The following is a 19,810-nucleotide window of genomic DNA, read 5'->3' as shown; positions in this document are numbered from 1 at the left end:
ACGTAAAATATCGAGAGCTAGACGGTCCCGCACGGGGCGGAAACGGGAGTCGCGATCCGACGGTTATAGATTTTGGCGGAGGAATTACGGGAGAAATTGGTGGTACGGTCGTTTCCATACCTGGCACCCAACAAGTTGGAAAGATTTGACGAATTAGTGGACGTGGTCGGATCGGGCTCGCAGCTTTCGCTACCGGCGGAATTTTGCGTCGCTTATTATTCTAATAGAAAATGACGTCGCAACACATACACACACATACACAAGAGGTGTAAATCCGATCGTGCAACCTCCATGTGGTACACCTTCGCTAATGTCGGCGATATTCTAACTTTCAAATCCCATAACTCGGAAAATATTCAATAAAACATAACTTATTTATTATATGTTTTGGAAAGCTCTCGAGATGAGCTACAAGAATATGTAATAAAAAATAGGGAGTCCTATTTAAAGAAACAAAGTTGAACTCCGTATGACCTAGGAACGTTCATTCAAAGTCAATCCAATGACATCATCTTATTCCCCCGTCGAACCAAATAACTTTTGTATGAAACATTTTTTTCTAAAATGCAGAGTTTATGAAATATTCGACCATTTCCAGACTTTTGGTACATTCTGTATAAAAAATTAAAGAAAAGGTGTAAGAATATATAAAAAGAAACTTGTATGTGCTTAAACGATTCGATAACATATACATATGTAATAAATATATTTTTAATTAAAAATATATTTTTTATATTCTTCTTCGATATATACTCACATTAAATTAAATTTAAAATAATATTGGTTAAATAAAAAGAAGCAAAGAAAAGAAAGAAAACCATATACATTACAGCAACTAAAATCGAACCACTCGCTAAGCTCGGATCACTAGCTCACTACTCAGACAGTTAGGCTATTCTTTCCATTCACAACTCTTGCCAAACGCCTTCTTGTACAGTCGACTTCACGCGTTACGTTTAACTGCCTAAATTTGATTATTAAATAACTTCAAAATTATCAAATGTCTGAACAAATAGTAAAAAAATGGATCAAACATTTTTCGGTTCTTGACCTATCCACAAAAGTGCACCTAAATCGATGATTTACACTTCGTGCAGTTTCCTTATAAGTTAGGTGACTATCGTAGATGAATAAGGACATTCCAATTCAGCTCTTTCCATTTTTGTCATATCTGTAATGATACGTTTGTGGCGTTGGCTTGGTGAAAAAAATGCTCCTTTTATATTAGTAAGTTCTAATCATTTTTTCTTAATGTTCTCCATCAGTCTATTCAATTGCGAACAATATTTATCAGAATTAATGCTATATTTATTAGGCGGCAAAGGCTTATAAAACAGTACTTTTTTTCTAATCCCCCATATATTAGGTGTACAAATGAATAATTCAAATTATTTTAAGCAGTTATGAAATCAATTTTAAATTGAAGTAGATAGAATAGGGAGATTCTAACTCAAATTGCTAATTAACACGTTAAGCGCCACGCCGATTTTGAAGGCAGTCCCCATCAGGCCACGCGCGCCACTTAGAAGCGCTGGTATTATAGGGCCAATGTCTCTTATCGCAGTAGAAGAGTGTTTACGTTTAGAATGACCCGCCTATATGCATTCATTCATTCGACACGTTACGCGGCAAGTCTGTTTTGTTTTCATTATGGATTCGTGGCCGGTGTTCCTATTACGAATAAGCAGTCTATTGCAGTCCTTGGCCTCGTGCAGACAAAAATTTTCTTTAGCCCTGAGCGTCGAAATGTCAGTGCGAGAGTATGAAAGTGACAGCAGCAATGAAATTAGGTTTCCTAAAAAACGGCGTAATGTGGATATATTTTTATCATCTGAGGAAGAGGAGGAGACTGTTGGAGAATGGCATGACCCGAGGGGCAATCAGCCTAAGATTGTGCCATTTACACATCCTTCTGGGTTTGTAAGTGAAAACTTGCATGTAGAATCAGACATATCCGTAGAAACCAGCTATCTATTATTTGTGCCAGATGAATTGTTCCTGAAAATTTCCGAACAAACAAACTTATATGCAGCACAGAAATTAGAAAGTGGACACGCACATCGCTTGACAAAGTGGACAGAAACAAATAAGTCTGAAATAAAGAGATTTTTTGGACTAATTCTATGGATGGGATTAGTAAAACTACCAGCTATACACCAATATTGGTCCAATGATCCTGCCTATATGCAAACTTTCCCGAAAAAAGTAATGTCAAGGAACAGATTTGAACTGTTACTAAGAATGCTACATTTTGTAGACAATCAAAACAGTAATGGTTCCAATCGTTTATTCAAAATACAACCAATTATAAACACTTTGGAAACCAATTATCAAAAATATTACAATCCATCCGAGGACATATGTATTGATGAATCCTTGGTTCCCTTTCGTGGCCGCATTATATTCAGGCAATATTTGAAACAAAAGCGTCACAAATATGGAATCAAAATATTTAAATTGTGCTGTGGATCGGGATATACGTATGCTCTCCGTGTATACGCAGGGAAAAATTTAGAAAGAGAAAATACTACGCCCACTAACATCGTAATGTCTCTTTGCAGAGATCTATTCCATAAGGGACACACGTTATACACTGATAACTGGTACACGAGCCTAGAATTAGCGGAAAAATTGATACACAAAAACACCCATTTAGTAGGAACATTGCGTTCAAATAGACGAGGAAATTCGCAGCAAGTTATATCAACAAAATTAAAACGAGGAGAAATAGTAGCGAAAGAAAATAATCAAGGAATAACCATTTTGAAGTGGAGAGATAAGAAGGACATCCTAGTTCTATCGACAAGGCACTCGTCAGAAATGGTGAATGTTCAATGCCGATCAGGAAACAAGTTCAAGCCACAAATTATAGTAGATTACAACAGAGAAAAGGCAGCTGTTGATTTATCCGACCAAATGAACTCCTACAACAATCCGTTACGCAGGTCCACAAAATGGTATAGAAAACTAGCCTTCGAATTATTATTGAATACTACGGTTGTAAATAGTTACATTCTATACAAAGATATTACGAAACAGAAAATCAGCATTACAGAATTCCGGAAGAAATTAGCAGTATATCTTACAAATTGTGAAAAAGAAGACATTTCATCGGACAATATTGCAAGAAGGTCTAAAAAACAACACCAACTCCAAAAAAAACCTGGAAACGTTTCCAAAGTACGAAGATATTGTAAATCATGTTACGATAAAAATATAACAAAAGATAGTAGAGAAATGGCCAGGAAAAAAACTAAGCGAGTTGTCACATTTTGTAATACCTGTAAAGAACCGTTTTTATGTTTACCGTGCTTCAATGAAATCCACTAATCCTGTAATGTGTCAAAATTAAGTAAATTTTGAATAAATTTTCTGCAATTCCATAAAAGAGTGTAAATTTTATAGTTCTATATCATGTTATACGCTGTCAGCCAGCTGTTTTTCGCGGCCTATGTGAAAGGTCAGTGTCACCCAGCGGTGGCAGACACAGCCTAAATGTAATTTCAGTGTCAGCCACCGGTGGTTGACGCGGCCTAAACGGAAAGTCCAGTGTCAGCCACCGATGGCTGACGCGGCGCTCAACGCCGTTAATTATGCAAAAGACATTATTTATTAATTAATATTTTTTAATTAATACCCCCTTTATTGATACTCCCTCTTTATTGATTCCCCCTCTTAAATGATCCCCCCTCTTAATTGCCCCCCTTCCCTCTTAATTGTACTCCCTCTTTATTGATCTCCCCTCTTAATTGATACCCCCTCTTTATTGGTACTCTCCTCCTCCTCCCCAGAATTTTTGATTCTATGAGCAAGATGGCGGCCGTGACGTCACGAGAGAAAAACGCGTCGGGCTGTAGGTAGACTCGAACCTGGGCCCCGCGGGTTGTTATCGGACGCTCGAACCTCCTAGACCATTGCTGCGCCTGTTAGTAGCAGATGTCTAGTGAAGGTTCTTACAGTGTGTATGATGACGTCACGAGAGAAAAAACGCGTCGGGATGTAGGTAGACTCGAACCTGGGCCCCGCGGTTGCTATCGGACGCTCGAACCTCCTAGACCATTGCTGACTGTTGCTAGTAGACGTCTAGTGAAGGTTCTTACAGAATGTGTGATGACGTCATGCATACGTCAAAAGAAAAAACATGGCGGCGGTGTAGGCCAGACTCAAACCTGGGTCCTGCGGTTGCTATCGAGCGCTCGAACTTTCTAGACCACCGTCGCCTATTGCTAGTAGACGTCACGCATACGTCACGGTAAGATGGCGACCGTGTCGTCATGCATACGTCAAAGAACAAACATGGCGGCGGTATAGGTAGGGTCGACCTGGGCCCCGCGATTACTATCGAACCTGGGCCCCGCGATTACTATCGAACGTCTGTCGGACGTCTTTCGAACATCTATCGGACGTCTCTCGAACGTCTATCGGACGTCTCTCGGACGTCTCTCGGACATCTCTCGAACGTCTAATAATCATCATACCGCAAATAAAGAACTGTATGTTTATCAAACATAATTATCACATAAAATCCTAAGAGGTGAAAGGGGATAAGCGTGTTGGAAGAAACATCTGTACATTTGAAATAATATTTTATTAAGCGTCGTACAATTCTCTCCAAGACCACCAATTGAAAATGTTTAGTACGTTCTGTAAGGCACAATTTTTCATATGATTATTACATCGAAAAGTATTATTCAATTTTTGCAGAGAAGGCATGTCATCATAATCGGTGTCCACGGTCCTAATGATCACGTTGCTTCTCACATTGTCATCCAGAAGGTGTAACAACCATTCCCGCTTCTCGTGCCCCTTTACATACACAAGTTGAGATGCGACATCTTCGAGCTCGCCATACATATCACCCACCACAGCGGTAGTAATCAAATGTTCAGCTCTGCAGTATTTGACGGTTCCATCTTCCCATCGTAATCCATGATGATTAGCCGTTAACCAGTAGGCTCTTGATTTGTCTGATCTTGTGAGCAGATGCCATGGCATCGGACTCGTGAAGATGTAGTGTGAAAGAATAGTTCCATTCTTCAGTATCGCCGCTTCTTTTACAATAAATCTCTTTCCAACCATGTACCCTTGTAGATCCACAAAAGTCGGCACATCCATAGTGAAATATTCTTCGACACGTCCGGGAAAGAAATGTTGTTTATAGCACTTTGTTGCATGTATTATTCTTTTCTCGTACATACTTTCTGATGTTAGTTAAGTTTGCGCACCATATTGGTTAGAGGGCTGTATTCAACTACATGATCATGCAGGATGAGACAATATGCAGTAGTATTCGCCGGTTTATTCTCCTTACACTCAAATTCTATGCACACATCCACAGTGGCACTCTTGACGGACTCATTTTGACGCGAGCAATCGATAACCACAAAAGGACCTAGCCGCAGAAAGTCGGTAATTGTTAACCACACCTCAGCATTGTCGCATCCATAATACGATTTACGAAAACGTCTACACATATCGTAAAGTACGGCGTATTTATTTTTTGTAAAGTCCAAATTCACGTCGCCGTACGGATAACACTCTGAATTCAGATAGAGCTTCACGTTGATCAATTTGCAGTCATTGAAACGAGTTACATTTTCCGACATGACATTCTTCCGGCCAGTCTGCAGCGCAAAACTCGGGGCCCCGATTGCAGTTACGTAGGCACCGGGGCCCCGATCCAAGTCCCTTCGCAGCGCCACCCGGGGAGGTTTTAGCCGGTAGGAGTCCGGCATAACCCTGGCCCTTCCCCGAGGGTCAGGGTATCCATGATGGATTTCCTCCTCGTCAAAAAAAAAGAAAAAAAAAGTCTACAGCGCAAAGATAACGTATCGAGGTTTCTCTAAATTAGTAGCAGTTTTGACGGTCCACAAATGTTTGGTCGTTCTTTGCAGTAGAGGAAATTCATACGGATCCCACGAGCGGAAACTCATACTCAGGTATCGTCCATCCACCAAAGTTTTCAGCATGGAAAGTTTATTGATATCATTCAAGATTACGTGAGGCATTCGCCATTGTATCTTGAATAGCTCAATCTTGGGATCCAGCGCTGAAGATCCTAGTAGACTGTTGTCGCTGCGCGATCGTAATAGAATCAATTCGTGACGCGCGTTAATCACTATATGCTTGTAGTCTTTACAGAATCCTAGCAACACGCTGAGTGGTACGCAAAAGTTGAAGTATCCGTCCGGCGAAATAGTGTCAGTCATATCCTACGTGGCATTTTTCATGATAGCATTTTTGTCTGAAGATATCGATACATAGTTTTTGAGCGTTGAAGTTATTCCCACGTTCCTGTTACGATCAATCTCCACATCATCCAGTTCATAACGGATCTCATCAAACATGAATGCAATGTAATTATATCTCAACGTTACAGTCCCACCATGGACTGCAACATGTTTCATAACCTTCCCTCGACATAGAGATAACTCTCGCATGGCAATATGTATAAATCCTGCTACTGTATGGGTATTCGTATCTCGTCTCTATATCCAAACGTTGTGTTAGCGTATGGGATGTACGTATGTGTCTCAATCTTGACGACGCGCTCGTCAAACACCGGTTCTAATGTTCAAAATGTCAATCATCTTTCTCAATCGTTTCGTACGATGAATCCCAGAGATTTCAAAAATTCAACGTTCAACGCGCTGAGTTTCTTTCGAACGAGGGATTTTCTACTGTTAATTGCGCGTCTTGTAAAAAGTATATTTCCAGCTTGTTTCACCTGTTCCACTTGATTCACCACAAGCATTTCATAGATTACGTTTATTATCGTCGCCGTCGTACGTGCAATCTAATGGTAATCTCTTCTCATCGAAAATCGAGCGATTGTCCTTCTTGATCAACTACACGCACCGTTAAATCTGTAATGCTCCGTGCGATGATTGGAAGATAAATGACATGTGTCGGTGTTTCCGATATCTTATATCCTGATGGCATCTTAGGCGAGAATTCATGTATCGTATGTACACGCATACTGTTACTGTACGCACCACTGACAACGCTGCATTCTATACGAATGATATTCACATTGATAATCTTAATCGGTGCGTCCGATTCGTGCCATTGGTGCGGTTCTAATATATGGCTTGAAGAGAATCCCAAGAGCGATCCAATGTTGTTTGAGTTGCTAAAATTTATTCTATAAGCACATTTTATTTCACTCTTCATCGTATTGTTATTGACACGAATTATTATAGGATATTCATTCTCGTCATCTCTATATGGATTATTTTTGGAACGCACTGCTTTTGGAGAATGTGAAATTGCACGTTTCAGATATTCGTATATGGCGCGCAATTCGTACGATCCTTCAAGAATCGTAATTTCTTCATCATTAGCACCATAGTAAAATTTATTATTCGACGAATTTACGTTTGGTATGGTATTGTATGCTTCGAAATCCGTTAAACCGAGCTCGTAATCACCATCGTTCAAATCTATAGCGGGAAAGTAGCTCACCGTAAGGGTGCTACTGTTGCCAGTCAACGTGAGCGTTAGCGACATGTTTGCAAACTGCCGAACGAATACTGACTGCTGTTAGTGGAATGCCATCATCATCATTTAAATTGATCCTCTACCGTTTGGAGAAACTGTAAGCACAATTGTCCGCAAATGCTCTGGTTGTAATGTTGATATGATGTGCGATTGTACAAAATTTTCACTACATCTCTCTCAAGGTATCGAATCAATTCCTTGGGCGGTCGAAGATTACCAAAATTGTCAAAATATACTGCGTGATTTCCTCTTTTCGCATACGCCACCCAGTGAGTACCTGGTTCCTCTATGTCGTCTAAATTTACAATACCGCTCTCGTTTTGACGTACTCCATCTATCGGTAAGGCGTCACGCATGAAAACACCTCGAAAGAAAAATATACGCATACGCCTCGCTAGTCTTTCCAACTGTACATTAGTCATTGCACCCGTGAGTAATTTTAGCGTTTCTTTGACGTTTTTTTTTGCTGCAGCGCCTTTCCCGCACTTGTACGGAGCAAGATAGATTCCGCGACCTTTCGTAACGTGACCTTCCATTGCGCGATAATAACGTTTTAATTCTTCCAGCTGGCGTTGCGCGGCTTTGCCATCATTCACCGCTTTTGCGACACCCGACGCTCCACCGACTAGTGAACCGAGAACTCCCAGTAATGGTAGAACTGGTAAAATAGCACCCCGTTTTGCTACTGGAAGTGCTCGTTTTCGGATTTCTTTCTTGGACGACTTCTTTTTCTTCGTGCCCATGCCCGTGCCGATTTTCGTTTTGGCTTTCATAGCAGCCCAAACGACTGCAGCAGCAGCTTTCTCGCCTAGAGTTGATTCTTTCGAAGTTATGCGTTTCCGCGCTTTCACAGCGAGAATCTCGTCCGCCGCGTGCCGATCAGTGAGATTATTGCTACGCGTATAGGCTATATCGTGCTCACGACACGCCGCGTCCAATGAATTAATGCCTTGGTCACCTCTGACCAATCGTTTTACCAAGCGAGTTCCAGGACCACAAAATTGATATCCGGGAATGTGTAGTTCGATAGGAAGCGCATTTATCGCGCGATTCAATAGATCACTGACGACTTTGACTTTTGTCGTCGACATTCACTACAGTCCCTGATCAGCGGTGCTGGATATGTGTTTGCTGCCACGGACGATTGTAATGTTCCAAATACCGACGATACTGCTGAACTTCTGAATCGACTTTTAAATGTTACGGGAGTCTATCCTGCAAATCGTCAATATACTTTTTGCAAATTTGCGTAACAGTACAATCTTCGGTATATATTTCAGTTGTTCGGAGGTTAGCTCTCGAATATCTCGAATATCATGAGTATCTGTCAACAGGAGGAACATTTTCTAAACTGAGTGTTTTCAAGACCGACGCGCTTATATATAGTTAAATCAACGTCGCATTTAAATTAAATCGCAACGATCCGTTAGCGAAATCAATTTTTTGACTCACGGGGAAATATGCGGTTCGTGAAGCAACCGACGTCGATATGCATGACAAATTTCGACAATAGAACGGAATCAATGCTTGAGCAAGAGACGCGCAGGCATGGAAACATGTTTCCGAACACCATACGCGGCATCATATGCGGTCCCTTGAATTGCGGCAAAACAAACATTCTCATCAGCTTGTTGGAAAGTCCGCACGGTCTACGTTTCGAGAACTTGTACGTGTACTCGAAATCGTTGCAACAACCTAAATATCGCTACTTGGAAAATCTGCTGAAATCGATAGATGAAATTGGATACTTTACATTCTTCAATAACAGCGATGTGATTCCAACGACCGAAGCGCCCAAAAATTCCATTTTCATCTTTGACGATGTTGCATGTGACAAACAAGATACGATAAGAAAATATTTTGCAATGGGTCGTCATTCGAGCGTTGACTGTTTTTATCTCTGTCAGACGTACGCAAAAATACCCAAGCATCTTATACGGGACAATGCAAATCTTCTGATTCTCTTTAAACAGGATCTTTAAACAGGATGGTACCAACTTGAAACATGTGTACAACGATCATGTGAACACTGACATGTCATATGAGGATTTCAGTACATTGTGTTGCAAATGTTGGGAGGATAAATATAGTTTCACAGTGATTGATAAGGACAGCTCAATGACTGACGGACGATAGAGGAAAGGATTTAACGACTTTGCTGTGCTGCGAGATGCACAATCGTCATTTTAATCTCAACGTGGTAACATCTTCAATGTCCACAAGACAAACATATCAATGATGAATAGTAGCGTGAAGATCATGGATCGTGAAAAGGTAGCGGAAGAGATTGCGAAAACAAGCGAATCGATCCGCAAGAAGTATAGCGCTTTGAAAACCGGTAGAATGGTGGAAAATGCTGCATTGGAGTGACACTTTAAACCTATTATTGAACCTCTCAAGCAAATCGCGGGAAACAGCGCTAATGTGGAAAGTAACGTTGATCTTAAAACTGAGCCACTATCAATGAATACAAGCGAAGAAACAAAGAGTGTAATATTAAAACCCGAGAAGAAGATAAAGCGTAAGGCAAAACTTTCACCAGTCGCATTGACTACACCGAAATGGAAACTATTAAACGATTCTCTGATAGTTCCTACATCGACGGAAGTTCTACAACATAAGGAACTACATGGAATGTCGCATGAACCTTCACCGATCGACAATCTACTCACTGATGATGATGATGATGATGATGAGAATGTTTTTGAAATCTCCGATAAACCGGTAGTGACATCCGTTAGACATCAGTTGTGAACGTACAAAGGACAATAAACTTTACGTGATTATTTTGGTCCGTTGGGTCAAAAATATATGGGAGCTGTGCTAAGTAGTGGAAAAGATAACACCATAGATTATGTTTACGATGTACGTCTTAGTAACGATGGAGCGATGCTCGGTGATGAACGTATCGGTGTGGACAGAGACGATAATATAATCATAGGCGAAACAGGATATATTGGAACATCAGGTCTTCACGAGCTAATATTCAAAAGAATCCCCGACGATTCCATGCACACCGAAGCTGATATACAAAAATACAAAAGTATACTATTGGCGACGAATACTCACAGACGTAGGTAGCTCCCACAAAATCCTATACTCGGTAACAAGGGACACAAATATAAACATATCATCGCGCCCCTAGTATCACATGCGTCGAGTGATAAAGTGGCAGGAAAAGGTTTATACGCATCGCAAGCTATGATGACCTTAAATGACATCAATATCGATTACGTGCATTGGGATAATTCCAACGAGCTGGTGGATCGTCTGCGGTTGCTTGAAGCTTCGCGCAAAGCTGGCAACAACGCGCACAACGAAATTTTATCGATTATCGAAGAACTCCGTAAAGCTGGTCTCATTATAAATTAAGCAGCGTGGCATTGACATGAATCAGTCAGTCGGCACAACTTACTCCGAAATATCGATGAATAAGTTTGGAGTGTCGCGAGAGAACAATGGTGCGAAAACTGATCGAGCGCTTCAATGGAATGAATACATTGAAAATTACGTACATAAAAATGCCCTTACTTTAAACGCTGCCAAAGTTTTTGATGCAAAGTCGCGCAAGATAAAACATGTAGCACAACCGGAAGCTGACAGTGACGTTGCAACCAAACGATGCGTGGAAGAATGTGTTGCAGGTATGAGGAATCATTTGAACGACGTTGCAACCAAACGATATATACATGAAAATGTCTTTGTCTAACCGCCAATAGTAAAGATTTTGATGGCAAAGGTTTTGATGCAACACTGCACGCTACCGCGGCCGAAAGCCTTCAATGACGCTGCGCACAAAAATTATGTGGATGAAGGTATAAAGTCTGTAAAACTTCTACTGCATGAGAGTAATGTTGAAAAGAAGCAATATATACATGAGAATATAAATTCTGTAAAACTTCTACTGCATGAGAATAACGTTGAGAAGAAGCAGTATATAGATGAGAATGTTAAAAAATTGAAGGAATGGCTGGAAGATTACCGGAAGAAAATCATACAGAGCATAAAAAGCATTCATGAGAACATAGAACAAAATTTAGACTGGGCACATTCAGAGATATAAAAATTACGGGAAATATAAAAGAAGAATATTACAATTAAATTGACTTATAGTATCGACATAAAAAAGAGAAGGATCATCATCACGAGGTGCAATGGTGAAGCAATCGTCAAAATTTAACAAAAGAAGAAAAGTTCAGAGAAGCAACTCATCGGTACTATTTTAACTGTTACTGCTTATGTAAAGCGACAAAACCGCATGCATGATGGGGAAAACGACTCGACGAATAACGAGGAAAAATAATAAGAAGAAATATTCTGAGAAACAACTAATAAAAGAATTACACGCTCCAGCGAAACGAAATTTTCCTCGTAGACGCGTCATAGTGCGTGGATACGATGATCTTTGGCAGGCCGATGTGGTGGAAATGCGTCCTTACTCGCGATTCAACGAAGGCTACCACTACATACTCATCATTTTCGATGTACTGAGCAAGCATGGGCCATGCCGTTAAAGAGCAAAAGCGGAAAGGAGGTAACTAAGGCATTCGCAAAGATAGTTCGAAAGGATGAAAGATGTCCGAAGAACTTGCAAATTGATCAAGAGAAGGAATTTTACAATACAGAGTTGCAGAGACTTGTGAAGAAGCACAGTATTAATCATTATTCGACTTATTCACTAATGAAGGCATCTACTGTGGAACGATTCAACCGCATGTTAAAGAACGACATGTGGAAAATGTTTACATTCAACGGAACTTACAAATGAATTGACTCGTTATCGCGCCTCCTCGCTGAATACAACACGCGAAAACATCGAACTATCGGCATGCGTCCTATCGATGTGACTCCTGCCATTGCTAGTAAGCTCTACACGTCAACACAGTCTACAGTAACATAAAAATCGTAGCGCCTGCGATATTCAAAGTGGGTGATCTGATACGTGTCAGCAAATTCAAAATTATCTTTGAAAAAGGCTATATACTGAATTAGACAACCGAAGTGTTTAAAATCGTCAAAGTACAGACAACTAATTCTGTAACTTAGCTACTCGCAGACTCACGCAGGAAACCTATTGCCGGTGGATTCTACGAATATGAACTACATAGTATGACTAATCCAGGTATACAGGGTGTCTCATTTTAATGTCCCACCGTAAATAACTTTCCGTAAATAACTCTTCAGTATTGAAGTTTCAAGAAAAATGATATAAATAAATGTAGAAATTTAAGTAAGCTACCTTATGATGACTTTGACTTTAGCCTCTATTTTCAAGGTCATTTGAAGGTCAACTTGCGTTTTTTAAATAGGAACCCTTCTTTTTTATTATACTGTTTTTTCTACTAGTTAATTTGAACAACTTTTGTCTAAAACATTTTTTTATTCGTCTAATATATTTTTATTTGAGGAAAACTTGATAACTTTTTCAATATTTAACTTATGATATCTCGCTAACTATTTGTTGGAAGAAAAAGTAGTGCTAGACTTTCTTGCTTTATTTAGTCTCAAGAATATATTGTTACAAGTGCCCTGATTTTTGTTAATTTGATTTTGAAATTTCCAAAGTCGGTAAGTTACCAAACAACACGACTGTTGACTTGTAATTGATACAATTTCAACAATTTTTTCTCTAAGCATTTTACGACACCGGTCAATGGTTCAATAAGACAAATTATTTTTTTACACTCCAAAAGTAAATTCTTTCATTGAAGTATCAGCTGTATCTTAAACAGCACCCAGAACAATTTTATCTTAACTATAAAATAAATTCCAACATATAATTACCCGGATAGTACGCGTATAATATACAGGGTTTTTCAATTGGTGCGGGTCGATGTTGGCAGCCTGTGGCGGCCATGTTGTTTTGGCGACGTCTGTCTAATCTGTTGTTTATTATTCAGTTACTGATGCCAAATCACCATGACAAGTTACACGATTGAGCAGCACGTCCAAATGATAAAACTTTATTATCAAAATGAGTGTTCGTTAGTGCAAACGTTGCGCGCGTTGCGCCCATTTTACGGCAGATGCGGTGGCCCTTCAAAATCGACTCTCCAACGTTTGGTGGCTAAATTTGAGACGACCAGTTCGGTAAACGATCAGCCAACACCCGTACGTCAAAGGAACGCCAGATCGGCCGAGAACATCGCCGCTGTAAGTGAAAGTGTGCAGGAGAACCCGAGGCAGTCAATTCCTCGCCGTGCACAAGAACTCGGCCTTTCGCAGACTTCAACTTGGCGAATTTTGCGTCGAGACTTGGGCCTGCACCCGTACAAAATCCAACTGGCCCAGGAGCTCAAAGTTAATGACCATAGACAACGCCGTTTCTTCGCTGACCGGGCTTCGAAGCATTTGGAAGAGGACCCCAATTTTGGCCGAAAAATCATCTTTAGCGACGAGGCACATTTTTGAATGAATGGCTATGTTAACAAGCATAATTGCCGTATATGGCACGACGCCAACCCACACGAGGTTCACCAGGTAGCAATGCATCCACAAAAAGTTACTGTTTGGTGCGGATTTTGGGCCGGCGGCGTCATTGGTCCGTACTTTTTCGAAAACGACGTTGGTGAGGCCATCAACGTCGATGGCGAGCGCTACAGAACGATGATAACCAATTTCTTTTGGCTCAAATTGAACAATATGGACGTAGACGACATGTGGTTCCAGCAGGACGGCGCTACGTGCCACACAGCGGACGCCACGATGGACATTCTGCATGAACGATTTGAGGGTATGGTTATCTCTCGCAGAGGTGACGTGAATTGGCCACCAAGATCGTGCGATTTAACCCCGCTAGACTTTTTCTTGTGGGGTTTTCTGAAGTCGCAGGTCTATGCCAATAAGCTACAATCGACCGATGCCCTTAAAATCGACATAACCCAAGCCATCGCTCAAATTCAGCCTGATCTATGCGGCAGAATCGTTGAAAATTGGACCACTCGGATCCGTGCCACCGTAAGAAGCCGCGGCGGACATTTGAACGATGTTATATTCCACACATAATGGCATACATGGGCCTTTCAAATAAAAAAAGAATTTCGTTAATACCTCACACACAGCTTGTTTTATTCCATTGCAACATTGGAATGGCTTACGCAAGGGATAAAAGTTGGTAGTGTTTTGAAAACGTCTCGACAAAGGCTACTAGAATATTTAATAAAAATGGGAGGTTCTATTTAGGATTTTAAAGTTGACTTTTGCGTGACCTTCAAACAACAATCCAAGGTCAAGTCAAGGTCACCGTCAGATGACCCTTCAGAACCCTACAACTTTTGTTTGAAATATTTTTCAATAAAGTCATCGGCTTGCGAAATATAGCATTGTAAACTTTAAATTGGACACCTTGTATACCTATTTGTGAATACCAAATTTCGTCAGTCATAATTAGTATGTATAAGTGTTATTCAACCTATTAAACAATATAAAAAGGGGTTCTTTGTAGAGATTTTAATCGTTTTATTTTAGTTTCTCCACTCACTTTCTCCTTAACACTCATTTACACGCACAAACATTTCACACAATTTCTTTAACATAAGACCACCTTGTCGCAACGCGACAATTATATCTTGGCTTTGGTTATTTAATTGTGTGTTCTTTTTGTTTCCTTTTTTTCTTTCAAAAAATATAATAACATATACTATATGCTATTTCTCAAAACTAGTTGAAGCTAAATTACACCGAAGCGCATTAATCGTCAAATTCCTCAGATCGATAATGTAGTATGTTCCCGCTTCGAATGACTGTTATAAACGAGCACGTACTATCGGATAAAAATAACTGACAAGATATTATTATAATAAATATTGGCTACATCAGTCTTTGTGTCATTGTAGTACTTCTCTTCACTCCGTACCTCACTCGGGCACTATTGCTGCTGTCCAATGTGCTCTCGTGCGTTATTTACCAATTTTCTGCTGGAGTGAATAGTTCATAACGCACTTCGTGCTACGTTATTACCATATTAACAAAACCTTTATGTCAAGAGTCGGAGTTTGACCATATCAGAGCAGAACTATGAGGATACTAATACTGTGCGCGATAGTGTTCATCGACATCAGTTATCTAATACCAGAGGTATCGTTTGAATTTGCGTCAATCCCTCGTTTATAACATATTTTCTGCACTAAAGTATTCTATTCTACACTGAAGTATTGGTTTAAAATTTAATATAAGTAGTCGCTTAATCGCAACATAGATATAAAATATCTATGTTGCGATTAAATTAAAATACTAGAATAGTTTTCCACGACGTCACGAGATCGTCATGTAATAATTGTGAAAAAAATTGTTTAAGATATACATTACTTATTTATAATACAGCACATCGAGACAGCACAACTATTTTAAGTTTAAAATGACATTATAGTCGTAGTGTGGGTTATATTCAGTAGTAAAGGAAGAGGGTCAATAAATGTTTTTTTACGCCCACATGATTTTCAAACAAATAATTTTTTTGCATTGTATAATCATAAGGAATGTCAAAAGTAACTACTAGATGAGAAAAATTCGACCCATAAATCTCAAAATTAATTATTGATCTAATCTAATAATAATTTAGATATAACTAATCGAGATATATCACTATGGTATTTAAGACTTTTTTGTAACAAATAACTAGACTGATGAAATATTTTCGGCCATAATGTTTTTCTGCCATTATATTAGCATTATTTTGATTCATTAAGAAATTATAGGGATAGTATAGGTGAGATTATCTATTATTTTATGTCCTACTGGACAGATCAAGATGAAAAAGAAGGATCGTCGAATTCTGCATAATTTTCATCAGAAGATATTTAAAAGTCACGATCGTAATATTTAATATGTCTAAAAAGTAAACAGAAAATGAAAAAATAAGAAACTGAAGCAAAAATCAAAGATAAAAAATAAAATATTAGATGTACAATTTTGCTTTCGCCGTTTTTTTTTTTCGAAATTCGAGGCTTTATTGTAAAAAACTGGTTATACATTTATGATTCAAAGTATTGTCCATCGCTGGCCACTACTTTCTCCCATCTTTCGGGCAGCGTACGAATCCCGCGTTGAAAAAACTGTCATCTTTTGAAGCGACCCACGAATCGACCCAATTTCTTATTTCTTCATAAGACCGGAAGTGCTGGTCAACTAGGCCGTGTGCCATTGATCGAAACAAGTCAGAGGGAGCAACATCTGGAGAATATGGCGGGTGGGGTAGGACTTCCCATTTCAACGTTTCCAAGTATGTCTTGACCACTTTCGCAACACAGGATCGAGCATTGTCATGCTGCAAAGTCACTTTATCGTGTATCTCGTTGTACTGCGGCCGTTTATCTTTTAATGCTCGGCTCAAACGCATTAATTGCATTCGATAACGATCGCCTGTGATTGTTTCAGTCGGTTTTAACTCATTTCAGCTCATAATACACTACGCCGAGCTGGTCCAACCAAATACAGAGCATGACCTTGGAGCCGTGAATATTCGGTTTGGCCGTCAACGTGGAAGCATGGCCGGGATATACCCATGATTTCCTGCGCTTAGGATTATCGTAATGAACCTATTTTTCGTCCCCAGTCACAATGCGATGCAGAAATCCCTTCCGTCTTTGCCTTTCAAGCAACTGTTCACAAGCAAACAAACGCCGTTCAACATCTCTCGGTTTCAACTCGTACAGCACTCAATTTTCTTACTCCTGAATCATTCCCATGTCTTTGAGGCGTTTTGAAATTGTTTGGGCCGATTCGACGCCGAATTGCAGAAAAAACGGCCCCATTTGGCGAAGACAAAAGTGCTCTTCCACGATAACAACGCACCGGCTCACACCTCCGCCCTCGCCACGGTCAAATTGGTCGAATTGGGTTACGAACTGCTGCCCCATCCACCGTATTCTCCAGATTTGGCCCCTTGCGACTTCTTTTTGTTTCCAAACTTGAAAAAGTCACTAGCCGGGCAGAAATTTGAGTCGAATGAGGAGGTCATCGCCGCCACGGAGGCCTACTTTACAGACCTCGAGAAAACGTATTTTTCAGACGGGTTAAAGAAGTTGGAGCATCGCTGGGTCAAGTGTATCGAGCTAAAAGGAGATTATGTTGAGAAATAAATCGCCACTTTTCCAAAATTTTCGTTTTTCTTTTGTAGGCTAAGTACTTATCGGACCACCCTCGTATATCTTTTGAAACCCTACAATTTTTATTTGAAACATTTTTTTCTGAAATGCTTAGTTTTTGTGATATTTCACCGTCCCGGTACTTTTGATGCACCCTGTATAATGGATATATAGTCGTGGGAAAATGAAGTGGACACTGCATGAATTTTGGCAAATCCTATGTTTCATTCCAATGTTGTAAATAAATTTCAAATTTTGAACGTAAAATATTTTTGTTGACATGAGAGAATATTAATTTAGTATATATAATTATAAAAGCAATGTTTCTATAACTATTTACATATATTTATTTATATGGTTAGCATTTAAACCTTGGACAAAATTAAGTGAACAAACAGAAAATTTTATATTCAAAGTGGAATAATATAAACATACATATACAAACGTTGAGCTTTACCTGATATGTGATTTTATTGCGTCCTCAGTATATGTTGATCCTTGTACAATTAAAGTTAATAAACAGATATGTCTAAGCAAAGAAAAGAGTTTTCCGTTCATCTGTGAAATCTAATTTTTTAAGACTGCAAAAATAAGTTAAGTTATCGTAAAATAGCCGAAAAAATATAAAGTTTCGAAAAGCGTAGTTCATAAAATTTATACAAAATGTTTATAACATAAAACTGTCAAAAATGTACATGGTCGGGGACGGAGACGTAACACAAGTGCATGATGATAGAAGAATTGTGAGAGAAGCTCAACGTAACCCATCGACAACGTCACGAAACATTGTTGAACAACTATAATTAAACATATCTTCAAAAACTGTGAGACGAAGATTAAAAGAGTTGTGTAAGTAGATGTAAACTATACATTAATAAAATGTACAAAAAGAAACGTTTAACTTTTGCAAAAAAATATGTAAATAAGCCATTATCATTTTCGAAACGAATAATATGGAGCAATGAAAGTAAATTTGAATTATTGAATAAAAAAGGAGCACACGTGTGAGGAAAACCGAATGAAGCTTTAAAGAAACAATATGTTCACATATATGAAACAATATGAAACAATTCTAAAACTGGATCTCGATAAGGAATGGATGTTTCAGCAAGACAATGTTCCGAAGCACAGAGCAAAGAAAACAAAACAATTTTTCCAGAATTGTAAAATAGAAGTTCTTGAATGGACTCCACAAAGTTCGGATTTTAGCTCAATCGAAAATTTATGGAGCTTACTGGATGTAGAGATTCCATTAAAAAAACACAATAATAAAAAAGAGTTTTTAAACGAATTGCAACTAAAATTTAAAGATAAACATTATCTGGATTGATAAACATTATCTGGAAAAATTTGTTGAAAGTATGTTATGACGTTTAAAAGCAGTAATAAAAGCAAAAGGCTGCAATATAAAGTATTAATACTTACTTACTTTGTATAAAGTGTCCACTTAATTTTGACCATGTGCAGTTTTATGTTATTACCATTAATCAATAAAAATTCTAATATATTATTTGTTACAATTGGTTTTTCTTTATATTTTGTCAAATTATACTTCGTTAATTTAAATACGCAATAAAGGTTTGATTTTTTGACATTATTAATTAAATTAAATTAACTTTTTGTTATTTATGATACCTGTCCACTTAATTTTATTCACGACTCTATACATATAATTATACGATGCGTTACATAACAATGCAATTTGATTTTAAGGTGATGAAAACTGCTATGTCATATTTCACCACCTTTTTGTCCATGAAATAAAGGAAATATAATAAATAGTGCTACAGGGGGATTTACGGCCAGATGAGTATTGCGATATTTAAATAGGTAATTAATCATTGTGCTCATGAAACACGTTTACAATCGTCATAATAAAGTGTCATGTCTGTCATTAGAAAGACGAGCATGTTAATTTATGCCACTTCTGAAGGAAATCCCAGTCAGAATCATAACGTTGATTGAAATGGTCAATGAATCATTGAATCAATATTAATTCAACCCTTATTGACGTCGAATCAACCTTGAATCAACGTTGTGCTTCTGACTAGGAATTAATAATAACATGAAAAAAGGAAATCTTATTCTGCTATATAAAAATCTTTTTATTTTGACGTTATCTACTTTGTCGATTTTTTGAAATGGCTGATTTTCTCAACACATCACGAAATAAAAGCTAATTTGTCGTGAGAAAAATTGTCTAACAAATTGTTCTTAATTGGTCT

General features: G+C 38.7%; 1 protein-coding gene across 1 annotated transcript; it reads left to right on the top strand.

The window, feature by feature from the left end:
• The first annotated feature begins 1,650 nt into the window (after positions 1-1,650).
• Positions 1,651-3,495, top strand: LOC105191536 (piggyBac transposable element-derived protein 4). The gene is made up of 3 exons (XM_025299710.1): positions 1,651-2,362; positions 2,504-2,957; positions 3,432-3,495. Exons 1-3 carry the CDS (start codon positions 1,651-1,653, stop codon positions 3,493-3,495), a joined length of 1,230 nt encoding a protein of 409 aa, XP_025155495.1.
• The last annotated feature ends 16,315 nt before the right edge of the window (positions 3,496-19,810 follow it).

The sequence above is a fragment of the Harpegnathos saltator genome, unplaced genomic scaffold, assembly GCF_003227715.2.
Source record: "Harpegnathos saltator strain DR-91 unplaced genomic scaffold, Hsal_v8.6 scaffold29, whole genome shotgun sequence".
NCBI classification, from domain to species: domain Eukaryota; kingdom Metazoa; phylum Arthropoda; class Insecta; order Hymenoptera; family Formicidae; genus Harpegnathos; species Harpegnathos saltator.
Note: the sequence above shows the minus strand (reverse complement) of the source record. Positions and strands in the feature narration are given on the sequence as shown.

Bases quoted from the DNA above. Each gene is read 5' to 3' on its own strand.
- LOC105191536 (XM_025299710.1), top strand. From the start codon at position 1,651: ATGGATTCGTGGCCGGTGTTCCTATTACGAATAAGCAGTCTATTGCAG. The intron at 2,363-2,503 runs GTATTGATGAAT...GTGTATACGCAG, and splicing joins CAATCCATCCGAGGACATAT to GGAAAAATTTAGAAAGAGAA. The intron at 2,958-3,431 runs GTATAGAAAACT...ATACGCTGTCAG, and splicing joins TTACGCAGGTCCACAAAATG to CCAGCTGTTTTTCGCGGCCT.